At 36.6% G+C, this 21,665-nt stretch overlaps 1 protein-coding gene across 5 annotated transcripts in view; it reads left to right on the top strand.

The window, feature by feature from the left end:
- Positions 1-20,831, top strand: part of Abhd18 (abhydrolase domain containing 18) — a 40,025-nt gene extending 19,194 nt beyond the window's left edge. For 3 of the 5 annotated variants that reach the window (XM_015479029.2, XM_048812042.1, XM_048812044.1), the window contains 9 exons: positions 1,929-2,007; positions 2,113-2,197; positions 4,479-4,506; positions 6,656-6,794; positions 8,945-9,034; positions 9,674-9,775; positions 13,264-13,642; positions 14,828-14,990; positions 18,095-20,831. In XM_015479029.2, the coding sequence (XP_015334515.1) occupies positions 1,929-2,007; positions 2,113-2,197; positions 4,479-4,506; positions 6,656-6,794; positions 8,945-9,034; positions 9,674-9,775; positions 13,264-13,642; positions 14,828-14,990; positions 18,095-18,146 (1,117 nt within the window). In that variant the 3' untranslated portion in view covers positions 18,147-20,831. Of the gene's footprint in view, positions 1-1,922; positions 2,008-2,112; positions 2,198-2,535; positions 2,596-4,478; positions 4,507-6,655; positions 6,795-8,944; positions 9,035-9,673; positions 9,776-13,263; positions 13,643-14,827; positions 14,991-18,094 lie in introns of those variants that run through there. The other 2 variants (XM_048812045.1, XM_048812043.1) reach the window with 2 other exon arrangements.
- Positions 20,832-21,665: the final 834 nt, after the last annotated feature.

The following is a 21,665-nucleotide window of genomic DNA, read 5'->3' on the forward strand; positions in this document are numbered from 1 at the left end:
TGCTCAATGGAATCTAACTGCAATCCATCCCAATTTCTGCATTACCAAAAGAGCAAATCTCATTGCCCAAATTTGGCCTATATCTGGCTCAAACAGTCTGAGCAGACAGACTGATAATGATCCTTTGTAAGATCAGTGGTTAGTTAGTACTGTAACAAAAGATTCCTATTAATTTCAAGCTGTTCTCCAGTAATGAAATCACTACAGACTTTGCCATAAGACAAAAGGAAAGTACATGCAAATAGTAACAGAGATGCCCTGCTTTCTACTGGGGAAAAAAAAAAAGAATAAATAAATTTGTGTGTGTGTGGTAATGGGGATCAAACCCAGGCCCTTGCACATGCATGATAGGCAAGTGCTCTATCACTGGGCTATGTCCACAGTACTTGTTTTTTAATTTTGAGATATGATCCCTATAACCTGCCCAGGTTAGTCTTACTCACAGTCCTCTTGCCTTAGCCTCCCCAAGTTCTGGGATTCTAGGAATGCATCACCATGCCCTTCTACTGAAGAAATTCTTAAATGTTTTCATTTCCACCCCAATTTTTTTTTAGATATAAGAAAATAGGAGAGTGCTGAGTATGCACTGTGAAGCAGAGTTATGATTATGAGATTCAAAAGTAAGTGTTCCTGTTGGCACAAAATCATCATTGAACCAGCCTTAAGTGTATCCATGTTCTGCTCAAGTTTATTCACAATAGAAAACTATTAATGTTCCCTCTTTTTAAACAAAGAAGCTCAGAATTGGGGTTTTTTGTTGCTTGATAAAGCAGCCACCTCAAGTTAGACCTTGAGCTTATATAGTACAATATTTTAGTATAATAGCAGCCCAGAAGCATTCTGCCTCTGAGCTACATCTCCAGCCCTTTTCTAGATTATCTCTATTTTGAGCAGAGTTGCTGAGAATGACCTCAGACTTGGGACCTTCCTACCTCAGCCTCCCGAGTAGCTCGGATTACAGGCACGCGTGCCAACGTGCCTGGCCCATGATGATCTTAAAAAGAAAAGTAAATCAGTTTGGGAAGATGAAAAATTCCTGAAGATGAATTATAGTGATGATGGCACAACAATGCAAATGTGCTTCATGCCACTGACTTATATAATTAAAATGGTAAATTTCTTATGTATATATCTTACCACAGTAAGATAAAAAGAGATGGCATATAGGGGGGAAAAAAACACTAAATAAGAGAAAGACAAACAGAAAACTATGTTTGTTTTTTCTGGCATGGATTGGCTTCACCTCCCAGTATCAAAACTTTAATAAACAAGATCCTATGATGTACTACAAGGTAAAAAAAATAAAACAAAAACGAAACCAAAAAAAACAATAGAATATAACAACAACAACAAAAAAAAAAAATATATTTTATTGATACATCAACAGCACAGCCAAGCAGAGCTATACCTAAAGACTTTATCCCCTATTCCACCCCCAGTATTGAAGATCAAACCCAGGGGCACTTTACCCTTAAGCCACATCCCAGCCCTTTTAGTTTTTATTCTGAACACTGAGGCAGTATCACTAGGTATCTATTAGGGACTTGCTGAGTTGCCAAGACTGGCCTGGAACTTTCGATCCTCTGCCTCAGAGTCTCAAATCACTGGAATTTTAGGCATGTGTCACTATACCTGTCTAATCATTGTATTTTAAGATCGTCATATATTGATGTTTGCACAAAATTTAATTTTGTATTATAAAGTTGTGGTATTGACCTAGGTAAAGAATAATTACAATAAATTCTGTTTATATTGTATTGAATATTTTAATATCCTAACAAGGTAAACTTACAGTTGTTTTGTAGCTTTTGAACATACTGGTTAGTCAATTACAAATTGAATGTCAATTTCTAAATGATGTTTTCTGCCAAGTAATTTTAAGAACTGAAAACCTCTTGAAGAGAATTTCATTTTTTCTTTTTAAATAGGTTCCAATTTATTGTGCCTAAGGAGTGGAACAGCAAATACAGACCAGTGTGCATTCACCTTGCTGGAACCGGAGATCATGTAAGACCTCACTGTGACACTTTAATCCCTAGATACTTTGTTGACATAGTCTCCTTAGCAGAGGGGCCGCTGGGTTCTCAAAGCATGTCCTTTTCTCTTTCCTAGCATTACTGGAGGCGGCGAACACTGATGGCCCGTCCCATGATTAAAGAAGCCCGGATGGCTTCTTTATTGTTAGAAAACCCGTATTATATCCTTCTGTGATGCCTGAGAAGTACTTTCTCTATCTGTATATTTAGTTATCAAAAGGAATGATCGATAGTAACCAGCTTTTCCAAACCAGTTAAATTCAGTCCAGAAAATGTGTCAGCAAAAATGAAAAGAAGTAAAAGATTATTCCATGCATTTAAAAAACTAATAGAAGGATGTACTTCTATTTTATAATAAAAATAATTAAATTATACTTCTAGTTTTTTATACTTATGCTGTATTTAATATTAAATTGACTGCTATTAAGAAAACACTCATGTTTTAAATGCATTTATAGTATCAGTTGAGGTTTAGAACAGTTCTTAACTTAATTTTCAAGATGACGTCAGAAGAAGACATGAAACTGATGCACAGATATAAAGAAATGTTCAACTGCTGGTAATGAAAGAAATACAAAGTTAAAGCAATAATTACCAATGATTTGAAAAAATAAAACCTAGTACTGGGGAGGCTCTGTGAAATGGGCATTCTGATTACTAATGACTGTGAACATGAGTTCAGCTCTTTAGGAAAGCATTTTCCCCATATTTTTTAAGAGCTTTAAAATGGCCAAGCGTCTTGGTGCACACCTGTAACCCCCATTGGCTCAAAAGGCTGAGGCAGGACGATCGCAAATTCAAAGCCAGCCTCAGCAATGGTGAGGCGCTAAGCAACTCAGTGAGACCCTGTCGCTAAATAAAATACAAAATAGGGCTGGGGATGTGGCTCAGTGGTCAAGTGCCCCTGATTTCAATCCCTGGTAGCCCCTTCCCTTGTCCCCCCTCCCCCCCACACAAAAACAGAACCTTAAAAGGTCTACATCTGGGCTGAGGGTGACTCAGTGGTAGAGCCCTTGCCTAGCATGCCTGAGGCCCTGGTTCAGACCCCAGCACCACAAAAAGAAAAAAGAAAATCTCATGTCCCTTGTTGGGAGTGATTTTGATTCATAGAATTTGTTGCTTAGAATTTTGGTTCTAAGAATAAAATACTAGGGAAAAAAAGAAAAAAGATATTTACATAGGTTTATTTATAATAGTAGAAATAAATGCACAGTCGAGAGATGATTGAGCAGCTGGTTCATAACATTGATATTTTATATAATTGATTGTGTTGTTTTTATTGCTTTATCACTATCTTTGTGACCTTGTACCTACTAACCTTTTAGTACTTCACTTTCCTCATTGATAAAAGGGAATACATTATTAGGTTATTAAATACTTAATAGTAAGCATTCAGTGAGTTTTAACTGTTACATTTTAAATTTATAATAATGTGTGAAAAGTATTCATGAAATAAAAATAGGATATAAAACTACAATTCTCAGTGGTAAAGCTTGTGCTTAGCATGCACAAGGCCCTGGGTTTAATCCCTGGCACCAAAATCAAATCAAAACAAAACAAAACCATGTAGCATCATCTAGAAATGCACCCCCCACTAACAAAAAAAAAAAAAAAAAAAAAAAAAGCACCTAAAAACAGAAAATCCAAATTAAAAATTTGTGGGGACTGGAATTGTTGCTCAGTGCCTAGTATGCATGATGCACTGGATTCAATTCTCAGCACCACCTACAAATAAATAAAATAAAGGTCCATCAACAATTAAAAAATATTTTAAAAATAAATAAAAAATTGTATAAGGGCAAATATTAGAAAGAAATCCACAAAAGTACTGGGCTTGGCTATAGACAAAGTTGGTTTTCTTCTAAACACATTCTTTATTTCCTGGATTTCTGTAGGAAACTTAATTTCATAAATTAAAAAAAACTGTCACTAAATATTATTTTAAATTTATTAAAGATTGTACAACACTATGAGTATACCAAAAACATTAATTTATATGTTTTAAATGGATATATTGTATGTTATGTGATTGTATCTCAGTAAAATTGTATAAATTAAAAACAAAAGGCCAAGCCCAGTGTCACACACCTATAATCCCAGGTACACAGGCAGCTGAAGCAGAAGGATTGCGAATTCCAGGTTGGCCTCAGCAACTTAGCATGACCTGTTTCAAATAAAAAAATAAAAAGGACTGGGGATGTGGCTCAGTGATTGAGCATCCATGGGTGTTCCCAGTACCACAAAAAAAAAAAAAAAAAAATTAAGAGAACTAAGCTGAAAAACCTGAGAACTTCTAAATATCCTATTGAGATAACTAGAGAGCAGTTATTTTGGTTTAATTAAATTGTGTTCAAACTTGATTATTTTGCTATAAGTTTGTATGTTTTACGGCAAAAGTATATTTAATTATTTCAAAACTTTCTCTTTGACCCACATTCTTAAATGGCTGCAGGAAACCCAAGGACCAAGTGTAAGTATGAACCACCTTTATCTTTGAAGTACTAATACCTAATTTTCAGTAATTTAAAAAATGTTGGTATCCTTCAGTTGACTATTTACAAGTTTAATATCCATGTGTTATTGGGGTAGGGGTTGTTATGACTGTAGTAGGTGTGTTTACTTTAATTCTTATTTGACTTTCGAATTTTAATGTATGATAAGGAGGTCCAATAAGACATTGTAATAGATTGAATTAAGATATATTATATTTCTGATTGGAACTATACTTTTTTTGTTTTTTGGGGCACCAGGAATTGAACCTAAGGGTGCTTTACCACTGAACTACATTCCCAGTACTTATTTTGCAACAGGGTCTCCATAAGTTGCTTATGCCTGGTTAAATTGCTGAGGTTGGCCTTGAACGTGCAATCATCCTGCCTCAACCTCTAGAATCACTGGAATTACAAGCATGCGCCACCACACCTAGCAATACTACTTTTTATTCACAATGCATTTTACAGAAAATGTGAAGATATGGGCTGAGGCTGTAGCTCAGTGGCAGAGCGCTTGCCTAGCATGTATAAGACCCTGGGTTCAATCCTTAGTACCACATAAAAATAAACAAAATAAAAGCATGCTGTCCATTTACAACTATAAAAAAAATTTAAAAAAAAGAAAGAAAATACGAAGATAAACTATTCTCTTTCTGGTCTTTTAAAATGATGAACTTTGATGGCAGTGTTTTTTTCATTTCTGTAATCTCTGTTGTGTTTGGTTCATTCAATAAAAATTTGACCCTATACATGAGAAATATAGCAACTGTTATTTAGAAAAGCATCTATTATTAGAAAAGGTCCTCTTAGGCCTGGGGATGTGGCAGTGGTAGAATACTTGCCTAACATGCTGTGCCTGGGTTCCATCCCAGCATATAAAAAAGAAGTGGAAAGGAATAAGTCCTCTCATAGAGCTCATATTCCAGAACTGTAGATAGATGGGAATAAATTAGCCAGTCATGAATGCTATTTGGGAGGCCGAAGCAGGAGAATATCAAGTTCAAGTCCAGCCTCAGCAACTTAGTAAGACCTTGTCTCAAAATAAGAATATAAAAAGGGTTGGGCATCCAACTCTGGTAGGAGCACCCCTGGGTTCAATCCCCAGTATCACACACACCAAAAAACAAAGAAACAAGCAAAAAATATCTAGAGGAGTCTACTAAAGTGTAGTGAGAGGCAGCCAGGGTTTAAAAGAAGGACTCTTGAGTCATAACATACATAACTTGAATTTGTCACTTGCCATTTATTAATTGTCTGACCTTGGTCTCTATTTTTATTGTGTATGTATTTATTTACTTTTCAGTACTGGAGATTGATTTCAGGGATGTTTTTCCACCAAGGTACATCTCAGCCCTTTTTATTTTATTTTTTTTTTTTTTAATTTTTTTTTTTAAGAGAGAGAGAATTTTTTTTTTAATATTTATTTTTTAGTTTTCGGCGGACACAACATCTTTGTATATGATGCTGAGGATCGAACCCGGGCCGCACGCATGCCAGGCGAGCACGATACCACTTGAGTCACATCCCCAGCCCCAGCCCTTTTTATTTTGACACAATATCTCACTGGGTTTCTCACTATCTTAACTGCCACAACCCCTTGAATATCTGGGATTGTTGTTGTGTGCCACCATGCCCAACTCACCTTGGCTTTTTTAAGTACCAGTTATCTCATTTATAAAATGGGAACATTAACCAGGCCTTTCTCAAAATAAAAAAGGCCTGGGGGTATAGCTCAGTGTTCAAGCTACAGAGGCTGAGACAGGAGGATGGCAAGTTCAAGGCCAGCCTGGGCAACTTAGTGGAACTCTGTCCCAAAATAAGAAAATTAAAAGGACTGGAATATAGCTCAGTGGTAGAGTGCTCCTGCGTTCAATCCCCAGACCTGCAAAATAAATAGGTAGGTAGGTACTGAGTGAGCTAGTTGAAATTCAGTAAAGATTACGTTTGTGATTAATATATAGAACAATGTTAGCAGCACTCTCATTTTGTCAATTTTTTCCATTGCTTTTCTTTGTTGTCTAGTCTTGTAAGGGAAGAACATGAAAACTGGGTGCTAATGAAAATCTGCATATATTAAAATATAAATGTATAAAATAAATAATTTTCTACTTTGTTTTGTGACACTAGAAGGTCCAGCTTAAAAAATGTATCTGACCTTTTTGTGATGGGAGGAGCTCTTGTTTTAGAATCTGCAGTTCTCTTGCACTGGCTAGAGAGAGAAGGTTATGGACCTCTCGGAATGACCGGAATATCCATGGGAGGACACGTAAGCCTCTTCCTTTCATCTTACATTTTATTGTGATTATGCTTATGGGAGCTAGGGAATCAGGTTATTTTTAAAATTCACTTTAGGGATAGAATTATTTTTAGTTTTGGAGAAAAAACATCAAATTTCTAAACCTTCTTTCCAATTCTGATGTGACAATGTAATTTTTGGTATGATTAATATAGACTTTTTTGGTACTACTCCATAGATATAGCTCAGACATTGGATTTAATATTTTATCCAGAGTTTATTATAAAATTTAACTTTACATTTGACAAGTGTGAATGTCCCATTTTGCTATTAAACTGGTCAAGATAGCTAAACCATCTCCATCCCTGGTTCCACCAACATATTTGACCCTTATCTGTCTTCTAGCGTGTCCTGAAACAGACTCCTTGTTGGTTTCTTCCTGTATCTAGTCTTTTCTCTCATCAGTCTTGCTTATAACAAATATCCTCTACACCATAACTAACTCACTCTACACCAGTCTGCCTTGCTCTCCTGTGCTAAAAACCTGCCAGAAGCTTGCTTTAACAGTGAGTTCTCATTGTCCCCCATGCTAACACTCTTTAGTGCCCCTCCATGCCCTCACCTAGCCCAGCAACAGCTTACTTCCAGTCTCACCCACAGACTGGGCTTCATCTCTCATTAGTACTTTTCCCTGAACTATGATGATTTGTCTAGTTTAGCATTCCGTTTTTTCTATAAAGCAGTTGGTTCACTGAGGGCCAAGAATGTCTCAAGTATAGGATGTTTTCTGAAGGTCATTTGAATTATAAAATTAAGTTTAAAAACTCAAAATTCAAAACAATTACCAAGTCAGGCATGAGAGCACACACCTGTAATCCCAGTGACGTAGGAGGCTGAGGCAGGAGGATTACAAATTCATCAACAACTTAGTGAGAATATGTCTCAAAATATTTAAAGATAATAAGAATTAAAACTACCAGATAGGCTGGGGATGTGGCTCAAGCAGTAATGGGCTTGCCTGGCATGCGCGGGGCACTGGGTTCGATCCTCAGCACCACATACAAATAAAATAAAGATGTTGTGTCCACCGAAAACTGAAAAATAATTATTAAAAAATTCTCTCTCTCTCTCTCTCTCCCCCCCCGTCTCTCTCTCTTAAAAAAAAACAAAAAAAAAAACTACCAGATAGTGAAACTGAGGGTAGAAAAGGATTCATATTCCTACCTACTAGTGTTTCCATGTTAGCTTCCTTGAATCACTTCTTTGACAATGTCACTCCTTCATTCAGACTTCTTTATTAATTCCTTATACAACAAAGGGACCACTAATCTGATCCTAATTAATCTTTCCAGCCCTGCCAGTCTCATTCACCCTTTTGGCCAGTAAGCTATTGACCAGCCAATGAACTGTTCCCTTACCAAACCCTGTGCTTCCGTGTAATCTTGGCTTTGAACATATTAACTCCCTTATGCTAGCCAAAACCCCATCTCGTTACCCTGAAAGACTCTGCCATTTCTTGAAGCCTTCTATGATTCCTCCAACCAAAAGGCACGTTTCCCTTCCCTAAACACACACATTCCATCATGTCATGCTCCTGTGTAATCTGCTCTATAGTTCCCCCATGCTTGGTGTCCCCAGTCAGCCTTGAGGTCTGAGGCTGCCTGGTGGACACTGCAGCACTGAGCAAGTCACACCAGTCGTGAGTGAACTCAGCCTGCCACCCTGCCTCCACCTCTCAGCACCTTTGCTCAGTGCTTACTCAGTAGAAAGCAGGTCTCAGCGAAGCATCTCCAGGTTCTTAAAATTTTCTTTTATACTTTATTGCTTTCTTCTTTTTTAATATTTATTTATTGTAGTTAGGCACAATATCTTTATTTTATTTATTTATTTTTATATGGTGCTGAGGATTGAACCCAGGGTCATGCACGTGTGAGGCGAGTGTTCTACCACTGTGCCACAACCCCAGCCCTTGGTACTTCATTGCTTTCTGAGGAGGAAATTATGGTTGAATTTATGATTTGGGGAGTTTAGCAAGGTCACTAGACATGCTCATGGGTGTTTATGTTTATGTCTGATCTCAACTTACCTCAGAAAGTACTTCTTAGTATTGAATATTTTTAATTTTAATGAATAGGAACTTTAAACAGAAGCTCTCTAAACTTACTGCTAATATGTTACAGATGGCCTCCTTAGCAGTATCCAACTGGCCTAAGCCCATGCCACTGATTCCATGTCTGTCTTGGTCCACAGCATCTGGGGTCTTCACTACGGTAATTTAATGGCACTTAATATTTAGATAGCTATATATGTAATTAAAGATAATTGGGTTTGGGGTTCCCAAGATCACCCCCAGGTTTGGTGATTTCACTAGAAGGAATAACAAGACTCAACATTTATTTGTACTTGTGACTAAGACTTAGTGGAAGGATACAACAAAATTAACAGAAGGAAAAAGCACAAGGCACAGGCCTGTACACACTCCCTCACCCAGTGAAAACTCTCAATTGTGCTTAGTTCCTCCAGTGAAAAGTGTGACAAAGCACGCAGAGTGCTGCCCAGCTGAGCCTGGCACCAAGGTTTTTAACCCAGTCAGCAAGTCAGGCATCCTCTGCCTAGCAAGAACCAAAATTGTAGAAGGGAAGCAGTGTTAAAGAGAAACTACATTGCCTGTATAAACAGCCTGGGCACAATGATCCACTCTTATCATTTAGGGGCAGTCATATCAAGGTAATGGAGTGCTTATTCCTCAAGTTCCAGACTCCAAGAAGGCCCAGCCTTGAATGCAGGCCTCCATAAGGACAGGCAATCTCAAGACTGCTGTTTTCCCTCTTTTACACAGTAATTAATAAAAATAAAAGTATTGGGCAAAATATGGTGTCACTTGATCTTAATTTAGTTTGTTATTTTAGGGTGTATTGAGTAAATCAATTAATTGGAGGGAGCTGGAAAAGCAATATTATACACAGACAGTTTATGAAGAAGAAATTATTCACATGCTTGAATATTGTGGAGTAAGTATTTTAATTTCAACATAACATTGGGGGGAAAGTCAATTATATATTTAGTGATTCCATTTTTTTTGTTGTTGGTACCAAGGATTGACTAAGAATGTTTTACCATTGAGCTACATCCCCAGTCCTTTTTATTTTGTGAGGCAGGATCTCCATAAGTTGCTAAGGGCCTTGCTTAATTGTTGAGCTGGCCTTGAACTTGTGATCCTACTACCTCAGCCTTCCAAGTCATTGGGATTAGTGATTCTTTTTTTTTTTTTTGGTGGTGGTGCTGGGTCTTGTGCATGTGAGGCAAGCAGTGCACCAACTGAGCTATATCCCCAGCCCATAGTGATACAATTTTTAAACAGTATAGCCAATTTTTAAAGATACACATACTATTTTAATTTTTTTTTCCATTTTTAACTTTGGGGACTCAGGAAGCTGAAGCAAGAGGATCAAAAATTTGAGGCCTTCCTGACCAATATAGCAAGACCCTGTCTTAAAGTAAAATGAAAGAACAAAATCTACCAAATTATGCTATGTGCATTTACAACTATACCACAGTCAATCCCACTTGTATATAATTATAATGCATTAATTAAAATAATAACAGAAGGAACATCAGAATAGTTGGATCAGGGGAAGGGAGAAAAAGGAAAAGTGAAGGTAAATGGAGAATGAGATTAATCAAATTGTATGCACATACAAATATGCATATGAATCTCATATAATTATAATGCATCAGTAAAAAATAAATAAAATTTAAATGGCCTGGGGTGTAATTCAGTGGTGTAGCACTTAACTAGCATGCACAAGGCCCTGGGATCAGTCCCCAGTATCGCAAAAATTATTCATTTTGAAAGAAAATTATGCAAAGCATATGTAGTCTTTATTACACTTATTAAAATGTAGCTGTGAATGTGGCTCAGTAGTAGAATATTATCCTAGCATTCATGAAGTCCTGGGTTCAATCAAGGGTACAATAACTTAACTATCCAATTGGAAATCCTTTTCATGTATCCCAAACACAGGCCTACTTTCCCCAACTCTTAGTAATCATTATCCTTTTATAGTAACTGCTTCCTTTTATGTTTAAATAATTTTATTGTTCAAATGTGCATCCCTGGATACTAAAATTTCATGGGTTTTTTTTGTTTGTTTGTTTGTTTGTTTTGTTGTTGTTGTTGTTGTTGTTTTGGTACCAGGGATTGAACTCTGGAATACTCCACCACTGAGCCACATCCCCAGCCCTATTTTGTATTTTATTTAGAGACAGGGTCTCGCTGAGTTGCTTAGCACCTTGCTAAATTACTGAGGCTATCTTTAAACTTGTGATCCTCCTGTCTTAGCCTCCCAAGCCACTGGGATTACAAGTGTGCACCATCGTGCCTAGCTAGTTTCATGTATTTTTTAATTGATAAATTTCTTCCATTCCTTTCTTTTCTTTACAATTAATTTCTTAAAGAATTTGCCTATTAGACCTGTTGATTTGTCACATTCTAGATTTTTCTGATTATATCTCCTGGTACAATTCAGCATACTGTTTTATATAGCCTGCGAGATCAGCAATTGGATCTAAAGGCTTGATTAAACTTGGTTTTGATTTCACTCACAAAGCAAATAGTCTTTGGTTGTCTTTTATTTATTTATTTATTTATTTATTTTTGTAGCCTCCACTGATACTTTTTTAACAAACATTTACTTTTTTAGTTGTCCACAATACCTTTATTTTCTTTATTTATTTTTATGTGGTGCTGAGGATTGAACCCAGGGCCTCGCACATGCTAGGCGAGCACTCTACAGCTGAGCCACAACTCCAGTCCTCCACTGATATTTAATGGCTATGTCTTTTAATTCCTTGAGGATAGCAAAATGCTCATATTTTAATTATCTCTTTGTAATTCTAAGGAGAATGAATTGGTTCCCTGTTATTCTTCAAGGGTGACCAGTTCTTTCCATGAGTTGAAAATTTTTTCGGTTTCAAAATTACTGAGTCTTGGAGTTTCTGAAAGCAAAAGAATATTTTTACTATCCATGAGAACTTTTTATTTCTAATTATGACAGTGAACCTCATACTTGTAAAGTTGGTCCACCTTCTATATCCTCAAACAGTAGTTATTTGCTTAAGAACTTCATTATAGTCAGGCAAGGTGACACTTGCCTGTGATCCCAGCAACTCAGGAGGCTGAGAGCAGGAGGATCCCAAGTTCAAGACCAGCCCCAGCCACTTACCAAGACCCTAAGCAACTTAGTGAAACTCCGTCTCAAAATAAATAAAAAGGACTAGTGATGTAACTCAGTGGTAAGCACCCATGAGTTTAAACCCCAGTACTTAAAAAAAGAACTTTATTACAAAATAGCTTCACCTACTAATTGGTTGTATCCCACTATACCTGTTATCAGAAATTTGTCCATATTTGAAAGCTTCTGAGAAAACTTACATGTATTTTTAAAGGAAAAATCATAAATTTCATCTGCAATGAACATGTATTCTTCCCCACTACTTCTTGTCTCTGAACCAGTTCACAGTAATAAACTGTCTTTTCATTTGTGTTTTCCCAGTCAAAAGAAAGTAAATTTCTCAGTGTACCGTTCTGATCCTTGTACTTCCAGGTTTTATATTTGTGGATGTGATTTGTTCTTGTTCTCAAGGATGTCAATATTTTTATTTGCTTGCTTTGAACCAGTTTTTAATTCCTTAGTTTCTGAAATAGATTATATTTATATAATAAGTCGTATAGTTTAAGCATCAAAAATGATAAAAAGGTAGCTGGGTATGATGGTGCTCACCTATAATCCCAGTGACTTTGGAAGTTGAAGCAAGAGGATTACAAATTTGAGGCCAACCTCAGCTATCAAGCAAGTCCCTTTCTCATAAAATAAAAGCAGGAGCTGGGGTTGGGGCTCAGTGGTAGAGCACTTGCCTAGCATGTGTGAGGCACTGGATTCGATTCTCAACACTGAATATAAATAAATGAATAAAATAAAGGTCCATCAACATTTAAAAAATATATAATAGAAAAAAATTAAGTAAAAACGGGCCGGGGATACAGTTCAGGGGTAAAGTGCCCCTGAGTTCATTTGCAGTATCACTAAACAAATGAATGAATAAATAAACAAAAAAATTTCTACTCCCTCTTCTTGCATTGGCCTAAGTCTGTCCCACGAAACAAAGAACCTACTGTATTACTCTTGAATCGTTCAGGGAATTGTTGGTCCATATCCAAACCATACAAATATGCACTTTTTTCTCTTCTCTGTTTATTCATTTGTTTGTTTAATTTAGTGTTTATGTGCTGGGATTGGATGTGCTCTACCACTGAGCTACATTCTCAGTCCTTTTTTTTTTTTTTTTTTTGAGAGGGTCGCTAAGTTGCCCAGGCTGCCTTGAACTTGTGATCCTACCTACCCCAGCCTCTCAAGCTAATGGGATTATAGGCATGCATCACCACACCTGACTAATAAAGCCCCATTTTATATTAAATTTTTTTCTTTCATATATTCAGACAGATTCCTTCAAAATGGGACAAGAGTTCGTGAAACGCTTCTCTAGCAGTGCAGACAAGCTACCTAACCTCAATCTAGTTTCTAGAACTATAAATTTAGATATGACAGACCAAGTTGTGTCCCAGAAACCTGCTGAGTGCCACAATTCTAGTAAAACTTCTCTGAGTGCTTCATCAGAAGGACTGTTGTTGCAAGATACCTCTAAGATAGAGTGCTTGGCTCAAACACTTAAAACCAACAAAAGTAGTTACACAGGTTACAGCCCTCAGTCACATCGTCTACTCAGCAAAGAACAAAGAAGAAACCATCTTCAAAAAGAGTCTTTAATATTTATGAAAGGAGTCATGGACGAATGTACTCATGTAGCAAATTTCTCAGGTACTAATTTTTATATAAAATTGAGAAGATGTCCTAATGTATAAATATTTGTGAAATATATTTAAGGATGCTTTACAGTTTTGTATTTTCAAAGGTATACTTTTTTGTTGGCTTCAGAAAGTGTTTAAATTGGTCTTTTAAATGTATCATATTTTATTCATGAAAATCTAAGGGATTATTCATTTAAAAAATACATTGGAGGGCTGGGGATATAGCTCAGTTGGTAGAGTGCTGGACTGGGTTCAATCTCTGACACCACACAAAAAACAATTGGACCACTTAGGAAGATGAGACAAGAGGATTGCAAGTTCAAGGCCAGCCTCAGCAATTTTGTGAAACCCTGTCTTTAAATAAAAATTTAAAAGGTGGGGCTTTAGCTCAGTGGTAAAGCATGCCTGGGTTCAATCCACAGTAACAACAACAACAACAACAAAAAAGCTGTGATCAACCAAAAAATAAAAAATAAGTTGGAGGGGCTGGAGATGCAGCTCAGTGGCAAAGCGCTTACCTAGCATGTGTGAGGCACTGGGTTCGATCCTTAGCACCATATACAAATAAAATAAAGGTATTCTGTCCATCTATAACTACAAAAAAATTTTTAAAAAAAATATGTTGGAGCCTGGCACCATGGTGCATGCCTATCATCCCAGCTATTCCAGAGGCTGTGGCAGGAGGATCAAATGTTTGAGGCTGGACTCAGCACCTTAAAGATCCTGCCTCATAATATTTTTAAAAGGCTGGGGATATAGCACAGTGGTAGAACACTTGCTTTTCATGTGTGAGAGCCAGGGTTCCACCCCCTGGCTACTTACAGTAGGATCCACCCCTAGGATTACTTACAGTACTGCAAAAAAATAAAATAAAATAAAATAAATACATTGGAGGGGCTAAGGTGTTAACCAGTACTAGAGCATGTGCTTTCATGCATGAGGTCCTGGTTCAATCCCCAGCACCCAAAAAATAAAATAAATAAAACACACTGGATTTTATATCCTTGGAATATTTATCTCACTGTATTAGAATTATCATAGTAATGATGACATTATGGTTGATTTTTAATTTAAAAGTCATAACTTGACTGATGTTTCACTTACTGTACTGTGTGGTGTGTTTATTTTCTAATATGTTTTAGGGTATTTATATAAAAATTTTAAAGCTTTTTAACATGTAAAACCCTATACCTAGTTCCAGTTGACCCGAGCCTCATTATAGTGGTACAAGCCAAGGAGGATGCCTACATCCCACGAACAGGAGTTCGGAGTCTACAAGAAATTTGGCCTGGTTGTGAAATCCGATACCTAGAAGGGGGTCATATTAGTGCTTATCTTTTTAAACAAGGACTTTTCAGGTAAGATGATTTGTTATTTGCTGCTTGTTTGGTCTGGTGTATTTTTTCCTCATTAAATACAAAAAAAAAAAAAAATTGTTTTGTTTTGGTATATTTTAGTCCTCTTACTTCCTTTTTACCTTCCACAAACCTCACATTGAGGTATTTTTCCCTCTTTCCCATTGTGTCCTTTTATTTTTTTCTTCTAGAGAACTGGGATAGAAAGCCTAAATGGCTACCAGAAGCAAGCTTTATTGGGAGGTTTTACCCTCTTTAACTCAATGGTTGAGCCAGGTATGGGGGCTCAAGCCTGTGATCCCAGCTTCAGCAACTTAGCGAGGCCTTGTCTCAAAAAACAAAAGGCTAGAACACTAGTGGTGGAACACTCCTGGGTTCAATCCCTAGTCCAAAAAAGAAAAAACCTATATGTATCAATGGGAAAGTGTTTTCAGGTATGGGAAGAAACACTGTTTTGTAGAAATTGTTTTGGTGCCTCAAGAACTTTTTTCATCCCACTCTATCATTTTCTCAGAATGACCTGAGTATCTGTGAAATAGCCTAGCATTGGTTTTTTTGTTTTCTTTTGGGGTACTGGGGATTAAACCCAGGGGCACTTTACTACTGAGCTATATCCCCAGCCCATTTTATTTTTTATTTTGAGACCGGATCTTAAGCTGCTTAGGGCCTTGCTCGGTTGAGGCTGGCCTGGAACTCGTGATCCTTCTGCCTTAGCCTCTGGAGTTGCTAGGATTACTTACAGGCATGCTCCATTTCTCCAGGCTAGCAAAGTTTTTTAGTTAGAGAAGTGAATACCTTAAATGAGGAGTGAAATATTGATTTTAATGTTACTGACCTGACTCCACTATTTTATAATTTACTTTTATAACTTTTAATTTCCTGATGTCCTGCATAATTTTTACTTCTATCCACATTTGATCATAAAATGTATTATTAGAATGTATTTATCACTAATGATAAATTAGTGATTTAGTTAGTAAATTAGTTCATGTAAGTGCTTAGATCAGTGCCTCGTACACAAGCTTTCAAAAAACTGCCAGCTTGGCCAGGGTTGTGGCTCAGTGGTACAGTGCTTGCCTAGCATGCGTGAGGCATTGAGTTTGATCCCCAGCACCACATAAAAATAAACAAATAAAATAAAGGTATTGTGTCCATCTCCAACTAAAAAACAGAAACAAAAAACAAAAGACTGCCAACTGGGTAGCTATATAATAGAATTGTTGTGAAGTGTTTAGCTCTTGTTTACCTAAGAAATAATTTTTTGTACATTGTTGCTTACCAAGTCCAACTTACAGAGGTCACCTTTTTGAGGTACAGACTAATTCTTCAACTCTGTAATATTTTGAAGAACATAATAAACTTTTCTTTTTATAGAATGATTTTTTTAAAACACCCATTCAGCATTTGAATTCTTGTCAGTTGGTAAGTGAGTACACCATCTATCCAGTATTCTAATGACCCTCTGGCAACAATATAGGGTTGCTTTGATTGCTCAAGTCTTAAGTTCTGATATGTATGTGAATGCAGAGGGCCCATATGCTTGCAGTATTGAATTTCCTTTACTCTTCAGTGTAGCTAAATGGGAACATGACCAAAAGACATTAGGAATAGTAGATAGTCCAAGTCGGATGTAAAAACTCAAAATTGGAAGGCATTTAACTAATTGGAAGGCATTTAGCCTCCTGCCCCCGACCAGTTGTGCCAAAACTTAAAGCGGGGACTGGGGTTGTGGCTCAGCGGTAGAGCAGTTATCTAGAATGTTCGGTTCTGGATTTGATCCTCAACACCACGTAAAAATAAATAAAATAAAGGTGTTGTGTCCAACTACAACTAAAAAAAATAAATAAATCTTTAAAGGAAAAAAACAACTAAAGCAGGCCAGGTTGCCCAGCCTGTAATCCGAGCAACTCCAGAAGCTAAGGCAGGACAGCAAGTTCAAGGACTCCCTGGGCAACTTAGACACTGTCTGAAAATTCAAAGGGCTGGGATATATAGCTCAGGGGTAAAGCACTCTTGAGTTCATTTCCCATTATTGAAAAGAAAACTGTTCCCAACATATTGAAAGTCAACCAATTAACAGGCTGTCAGTTTTAAAGATAATATTTTTATTGGGCTGTGGGAAATGCTTAAATAAGTAGGATGTAAAAATCAGTGTGATTTCTTAATTTTTATATGACTTTCTCTCCTTTCCATATTTTAAGATTTTCTGGATATTCTGTAGTGAAAATGTATTGTACAATAGCAGGGAAGCCCCAAATAAGCTTTAAAAATGTTTTATGGGAGACAGAAAAATTTGCCAATTCCTTTTCAATTGAAATTTCTTTTTTTCTTTTTTTTTTTTTTTAAGAGAGAGAGAGAAATTTTAATTTTTATTTTTTAGTTTTCGGTGGACACAACATCTTTGTATGTGGTGCTGAGGATCGAACCCAGGCTGCACGCATGCCAGGCGAGCACGCTACTGCTTGAGCCACATCCCCAGCCCTCAATTGAAATTTCAAAATAAATTAATTAACGTAGGAAGTTAGGCTTTTGATTCTGGAATCATTTGTCAGGCTGTCTCCCCCTCTGAAGAGAGCTGGCATTCTCCCTTGAGTGTGTATTCTTTGCTTTACCCCAAAGGCATCTATGGAGATGGCCCCCATTCCCTTGAATATGTATCTACTTCCTTAACTAGCCCATCTGTGTCTTTAAAAAAAAAATTCAGTTGCCAGGAACATGTTCTTAGTAAACAATCATCTGTGTAATAATCTGAAATACATTGAATCCCACATTCTGAAAAGTGACATAATTAATTTTCAACAAAGTAACAAAAAGATAATGAAAAGACACCAGTTTTTATCTTACCACTTACATCTGCTTTAAAAAGTGCTTTAGAAAAAGATGCTCCTGGAGACATCAGCAGTTGACATCTGAGGTTTTTCCAATCGTGTAGGTCATATGGATGCAAACCCTGCTCCACCCGATCCCTGCCTCTTCTGCAGCTGTTTGGAAAGGAAATTAGCGTGGGAACCACAGATTATTTTGGAAATACTTTCAGTAAAGGGGTTGTCTGCCCCCACTTCCTTTTTACTAATTACTTACAGGTTTTCCTCCATATTTAATTTTAGACAAGCCATCTATGATGCATTTGACCGCTTCCTCCGTAAATATGCCAACTGATTGGATCACTGTGTTATGCAATCAGCGAGCAGTTTTTACAAGAGGAATTTTTATCCTGTGACAATGTGAAGAACAAGCAGACAGCACTGGAGTCCGGAATTCAGTGTTGCAGATCAGTCACCTATAAATTCTAAATACATTTCAGTAATTTTAAAACAATGTTTGAATTAAATAATCTTAAAGTATGGTGTTTCTGTTTGTGGAAATCCCATATGCTCAATATCTAGTCTATTATAACTATTTATGAAAACTTTACATTTTCAATTATGAATAATTTATTAATTTAAAATAAATGTATCCATGGGAACATGTTGTTTTGTTTTGTTTTTTCCAGTGCTGGGGATTGAACTCAGGGCCTAACACATGCTAGGCAAATACTTTACCACTGAGCCATATCCCCAGCCCCAAACCTATAGGTTTTTAATAAAATTGCTAAAACAAACAGATTGTTATATATCAACCTGTACTGTATGCCCTTATATGACATTTCTGCTATTAACTTGAGAAATATGTGCATATTTTTGATGCGTAGTGAACTTCTACTGTTTTCAACTCTAGTTAATTTTCTGCCATAGAAATACTTGTGATGTGTAAAATCAGTCTTACCTTTGAATTCTTAAAAATCTTAACTGCTTTGTAGACAAGTGCTTTTTAATAATTAAAGTGATTGCTGAATTATAAATAAGATGAATTTCACTGGGCTAGACTTTAAAATTTTACCAAAAATTAGGTTAGAAAATCGTGCCAAATTTTCACTTTGCCAGACATGGTGGTATACACCTGTAATACCAGCTGCTTAGGAGGCTGAGGCAGGACAATCACAAGTTTCAGCCACCCTGAGCATCTTAGTGAGACACTCTCTCAAAAAAAGGACTGGGGATGTTGTTCAGTGGTAGAATGTCCCTGTTTAATCCCCAATACTGAAAAGAGTTTCAATCCATGAAAAATGGAAATGATTAATCTATTGCATTAACTGATGCTTACTCTAACATTTTCCTGTGTTCCTAATCTTCAATTTGCTAAACATCTGACTTTAGCCCAAAATATCTCACAGTTTTGACTTTAATTTCAGAATTCAGTAACCACAATAAAATTGAGTTGTCCTATGGAAACTTCATTTTTACAGAAAAACTATATATACTAGTTACTGATTTTTTGTAGGGGATTATATGGCTAGATTTGGTGGTTTCTTGTGTTTAACTTCTTTAGCAGAAAACTAAAATGTTAAAGAAAATAAGTAAAAAATATTGTTGGGTATTGTGTAAAGGTTTAGAGTAAGTGTATTTAAGTTTTGTTTATTTGCAATCTTTGTTGTCACAAATTATTTTAAAATATGTATTTAATCTAGTAAGGATCGATGAATTAAAATGTGCCTTTGCAGCCTTTTTAAAGATTTTATCTGTAATACTTCATCAACTTAATTCTTACAACTATTTAAAAATTATTAATGTGAGTTCATTGATGGCAGACCAAGTAGTAACTTCTATAAAACACACTAACAGAGCACAGCTGTTAGCTAAGGCAATTTTAAATGTTCAGACTAGAATCTTCAGTTTTAAGTGAAAGTATAAAACCTCCTGAAGTTCTTCCACAAAATACCCTTTAAAGATGAAATTTAAATTTACTGACAACTGAATTGCAATGATTTTCTGTACCATGTATGTAGTAATGTGATATGATCAAATATTTTCTGGACAATGGCTTTAGTAAAAATCAGTACTTTATTCTTTTTCACATAAATATTTCTTATTAAGCAATAACATACTATGATGTGTGATTTCTCTACAGGTAAAAGAATGAAATTTTGATATAGCTTTAATTAACTCTTAGGCATAGCTGATTTTTCCCAAATAAAATGTGAAAGATCATTTTAAAAATTTCATCTCTCAACCAGATGTTTCAAGAACATTTTCATGTAACTGCCTAAATTGATTAATTCAAAGAGCAAGATATCTTTCCTTAGAATTTTTAATCTGCTCCCGGCAAAGTAGTGTAAGTTCTCTCTCTTTGTGTCTCTCTCTCTCTCTCTCTCTCTCTCTCTCTCTCTCTCTCTCTCTCTCTCACACACACACACACACGTATATGTATATATTATATATAGTCTTTGAGAAGAACTGTCTGCCATTTGAGAAATAGGTACATGAAATGTCAGAAATTCATGTAGACCCAAGTAGCAAACTGGTAGTCCACACAGGCCAGTTTGACCCATAGTTTTTTTATTTGGTATACATAATGTTTCAAAAGTGTTTGAGGCGGGTGCAGTGATGCACTCCTATAATCCCAGTGGCTTGGGAGGCTGCGTCAGGAAGATCACGAGTTCAGAGCCAGCCTCAGCAAAATCGAGGTGCTAAAGCAACTCAGACCCTGTCTCTAAATAAAATACAAAATAGGACTGGGGAAAAGTTTCTGGGACTGGGAGGATAACTCAGGGGTGCAGCACTTGCCTACCATGTGTGAGGACCTAGATTGGATTTCCAGCACTGCTGAAAAAAAAAAAAAGGCCAGATTTCATGATTTTGCCAGTGTTATAATTACTATTAAGCATATGCATTTTAAATTATTTCTTAAGAGTGTATCTTTTTAATGTGGTGCTTTCTCAAAGATTATTAAATTAACACTGTAACTGAAATTTTAAAATTTTTGCAAATATTTTTTATTTCATAATAAAAGCCTATTTTAAAATTATTTTTTTTGTTTTGTTTTGTTTTTGGAGATGTATTATTCCAAGTACAGAAAACAATGTCACGATTGAATAATATGCCCAAGCTTGAACTGTATACATATTCCCCCTTACTCTATCTGTATAGTGAGGCAAATAGCAAGGGAATAGCAGAGCAGGATCAGTAACTAGAAAATTTTCCACATGGTGTGTGCACTCTGAGGAAAAAAAAAAAAAAAGGCATTCTGACATCATACTTATCTGAATGTTTTTTCACTCAGTCTTGGATCTGATTACATTTATGTTAGTAAATATATTGTGAACAATTAAAATGAAGAGGTATCAATTAACCAAGGATTTAGTTAGGCTGGGAATGGAGTCTGGGTAGAGATGCTGTAGAATCTGAGTTCAGACATGAAAGATTATGGCAGGTGAGACAGGGAAGAGGTACATTTTGTGTTAAATTTACATCATTATGACAGGTCACCTGAGAAACACCAACTTAAGAATAGGAAATGTTTATTTTGGCTCACAGCTTCATAGGTTTCAGTCCACAGTCACTGGGCCCATGTCAAGGCAATACATCATAGTGGAGGAAAACGGCACTGCCTCATGACAGCCAGAAGCAAACAGGTAAGCCAGGGACTGGAGTCCCAATGCTCCCTTCCAGGGCCCACCCTCTATGAGCTAACCTCCTCCAACTAGGACCCACTTCCCCATAGCACTGTCAGTCAGGGACCAAGCCTTTAACACATGAGTTTTGGGGGCTGGAGATGTGGCTCAAGCGGTAGCGCGCTCGCCTGGCATGCGTGCGGCCCGGGTTCGATCCTCGGCACCACATACAAAGATGTTGTGTCCGC

The sequence above is a fragment of the Marmota marmota genome, unplaced genomic scaffold, assembly GCF_001458135.2.
Source record: "Marmota marmota marmota unplaced genomic scaffold, marMar, whole genome shotgun sequence".
NCBI classification, from domain to species: Eukaryota; Metazoa; Chordata; class Mammalia; order Rodentia; family Sciuridae; genus Marmota; species Marmota marmota.